This window comes from Aspergillus fischeri, genomic scaffold (assembly GCF_000149645.3).
Source record: "Aspergillus fischeri NRRL 181 1099437636247 genomic scaffold, whole genome shotgun sequence".
NCBI lineage: Eukaryota > Fungi > Ascomycota > Eurotiomycetes > Eurotiales > Aspergillaceae > Aspergillus > Aspergillus fischeri.
The window spans coordinates 2,437,781-2,440,997 of record NW_001509772.1 but is presented as its reverse complement, the minus strand read 5'-3'; the positions used below and the strand labels follow the sequence as shown (position 1 = coordinate 2,440,997).

The 3,217-nt window shown below is 47.3% G+C and overlaps 1 protein-coding gene across 1 annotated transcript; it reads left to right on the top strand.

Annotated features, from left to right (window-relative positions):
- Window positions 1-1,065: 1,065 nt before the first annotated feature.
- NFIA_040720 (CIA30 family protein) lies at window positions 1,066-1,718 on the top strand (the record flags this gene model as incomplete). Its single annotated transcript, XM_001266392.1, has 3 exons — window positions 1,066-1,106; window positions 1,148-1,591; window positions 1,640-1,718. The coding sequence occupies 3 exons, from the start codon at window positions 1,066-1,068 to the stop codon at window positions 1,716-1,718; spliced, it is 564 nt and encodes a 187-aa protein (XP_001266393.1).
- Between the last annotated feature and the right edge of the window lie 1,499 nt (window positions 1,719-3,217).

Genomic DNA, 3,217 nt, shown 5'->3' with positions numbered 1-3,217 from the left:
TGTCGAAAACGCTCTTTGACACTGTGGTGTGAATTGGCTAATCCTTCTATATGATGCACGCTGGCCGGGACACTGGATGCTGCTGTGCTGGGCGAATAAGGTGGTTGAGTGCGTGCAGCGCGCGACGCAGAGACCCCAGGTTATGTACCGAGGAACCCTCCTAATCAATGGCCAACGACGGACGGGCAGCATATTTGGCATTTTAAATCTGCGTTAGTTCAATGACTTTATACGAGATCTCGGACGCGAAATGTCGCGAGGCCGAATCCTGACTAATTGATACGATGCTTGAAGTGCTAGACGCACGCTGATTGGCTGATCAATTATTAGAAACAGTTTCATATGTGGATTCATACGAGGTAATGTAGTTTGGTTTATGGCTGTAAAACGGCATGTATAAATGCCACTTATCCACTGCCATGGACTCGGTAGCCACAGATATATCTTCATGGATCCTGTGTCCGGTCGCGAACTGGGATACACTGAACCCGGGCCATCCTCGCCCGCGGCCCGCAGGTGGTGATGGGATATGTTGTAATTTGATGAATTAACCCTACTACTATAATCTCTTCTAGCTACGTACTGCAGTTACTAGCACGGTGTATGAGTATTTCGGGAGAGAACCAAGGCGTATTGATGGTCAAAACTGGGGTTCGGCGAGAGATCTCGGGTCCAGAGGGTGGGTGGAGCTTGGGAGCCAACTCCTCAACGCGGGTGGAGAGAAGGAAGGTGTGGCACAAGTGGATTGAGGTGTGGAGACCGTGGACGGGATCCTAAGAGTGCCAGTAGGAAGATCCTTGTCGGGTCCGTCGAGATCAGAACAGATCTGGTAGAATGGTTGTCCGTGGTGAAAGGTCAAGCTGTAGACTACTATTGTTGACGAGTATCTTTCACTGCTGGTGGTAGTATTGATATTATGATCATCTGAATGTGCAGTCAGCTAGAATGCTCTGAAGAAATTGAATTACTGCGATTACTACGTCATCTACCTGGTAACCGATCGATCGATCGAGCATTTATAAATGTCAGCATCAACCACAATCCTCCATACAACGACTAACACCAATGACACCAGCATCCCAAAGATTCCTCTTCGGAGGCGACCAGTAAGTCACCTTGCACAGATCTGACATAGCTAATGTTATAGACGATGGTCCCCCACAAACTGGACCTCCTCCGACGACCGCGTCCGGGGCGGTTCCTCGTATTCCACTCTCACCATTCTCCCAAACAACACAGTCCGACTCCACGGTCATCTGGACATCACGACCCTCGGCGGAGCAGGGTTTGCCTCTCAGCGAACGACGGACGACTTATCCTGGGATCTATCTGACGCCGACGGGCTCGAGCTGGACATCGCCGGTTCGGATGGGAAAGTGTACACTCTAGTTCTTAAAGACAGGCTATTGCCTAAACAGCCTGATGGGCGTGAGCAGAGTACGATTAGCTGGGAGTATGACTTCCGGACGGGGGAGAGGACAATTCTGAGAGTGAGATGGGGGGATCTACGACCGACGTATCGCGGGAGGGAAGTTGATGCGGACCCGTTGGATTTGAGGAATGTGAAACGGATTAGTATTATGGTTCGCAGGTATGTATTCATTTTGCAGAAAAAAGGGCCGTTATTGATATGCACTAGTTTCTTTGGAAGGCAAGAGGGTGACTTTTTGCTGGATATTGCCTCCATTGCTGCGTTCCGTAGAAACCAATTAGCTTGATATTGAGACGAGCGATAAGGAGAAACGGACTGGACTGCAGGCAACTATCTTACAGAGTATCACTACATTCCACTGCTCAGTTATAACTATGTTGTTCCGTAGCACTTTTGAATGACCATTGGTGCCACCCTGTGCAACCTGCTCTGCTATTGCTTTCCTTCTATAATGATATATCTGAGTCATAGGCTGGCAAACTATCTAAACGCTTCTTCGCTTCAGGAGATATAGGTCGGGGAGGCTCTGGTATGTAGTTCTCTGGTACATAGTGAACAACCTCCACGAATTCAACATGCAGCGATTCATACCCGATCATCCCAAGATCTTTCAGCTCATTAAAGAAATTCACCATGGCGTCCCAAGGTGGCCTTCCGCGTGGATTATCCCTCACTTTTTCTTTATATATTCGTTCTCCTTCCTCATCAGTGAACTCAATGAAATAAGCCAACCTCCTTGCAGTTTGCCTCTGGTACTCACAAGTCCCCTCTATCCATACAGGAATCTCTGACTTGAGCGCCGCCGAGGGATATTCAGCTGGGTCTTCACCATCAATGTGCCAGCATGGTAGCCCTCTAAACATTTCAATAGAGTAGATAGCTTCCTGATCTAAGTCTGCAGGGAAATAGATTGTTAGGACCTCATAAAGCCTCTGTGGAGGGAAAAGTGGGTTTGCGCGTATGATCTTCCCAGCACCAGGCATCGGCCAGGCTAGTTCTTGGCTCCATGAGCGATGTGCAAGGGCTTCATTCAATCTGAGGAAAAGCTCTGAGGTAAGAAACTCTTCCCTGTCTCTGCTGCTTCTCCACTCTAGTAGTTGGTTAATTATTGGATATTTAGAAGATGGCATAGCATCTTCTTACATGGAAAGGTTAATGCTGCTTACCGATAATCAACCACTCAATCTCGCTTAGTTCACGTGGACGGCCTCGAGCGATAACGATACATTCTTTGAGTTTGTGTATCTCTTGGAGGGTCGCAAAAAGTTCATCGCTATTTGGGATGACACCATTAGGTGGATCTTTGAGTGATATCCATTCTACCAATCTGCGGCTCTGAGGTGGCCTTTCCGCTGCAGATGGATCTTTGGCGTTTATTTTCATGGTAGTGTTGTTGATAGCATGCAAGTCATTCTGTTGCTTTGATGCGCTTTTTATTGTAGTCTTCTCAGCATTCATTTTACTGGCACGTGTGACCGATCGAGTAACAGGCATGGTGAACTAATAAGGCGGTGCTAAATAAAGATAAAGTGGTTGAGGATTTTCAAGAGGAGAGGGGAGAGGTTATATGACAGTGTATTAGGGCGCCAACCCAGAAATAGCAAAGCTTAACCACATGTTACGGCGGACTGAATGTACAAAACCGGCCAAAACTTTTTTTTACTGTCATCCGCTTGTGTTACCTATAACTAGCCACTAACTATTTCCATAATAACCCTGAACAGCAGCATGTATACCATATAGTAGGGATTGAGTTCTCATCTAGTGTCGATATCGAATGCCATC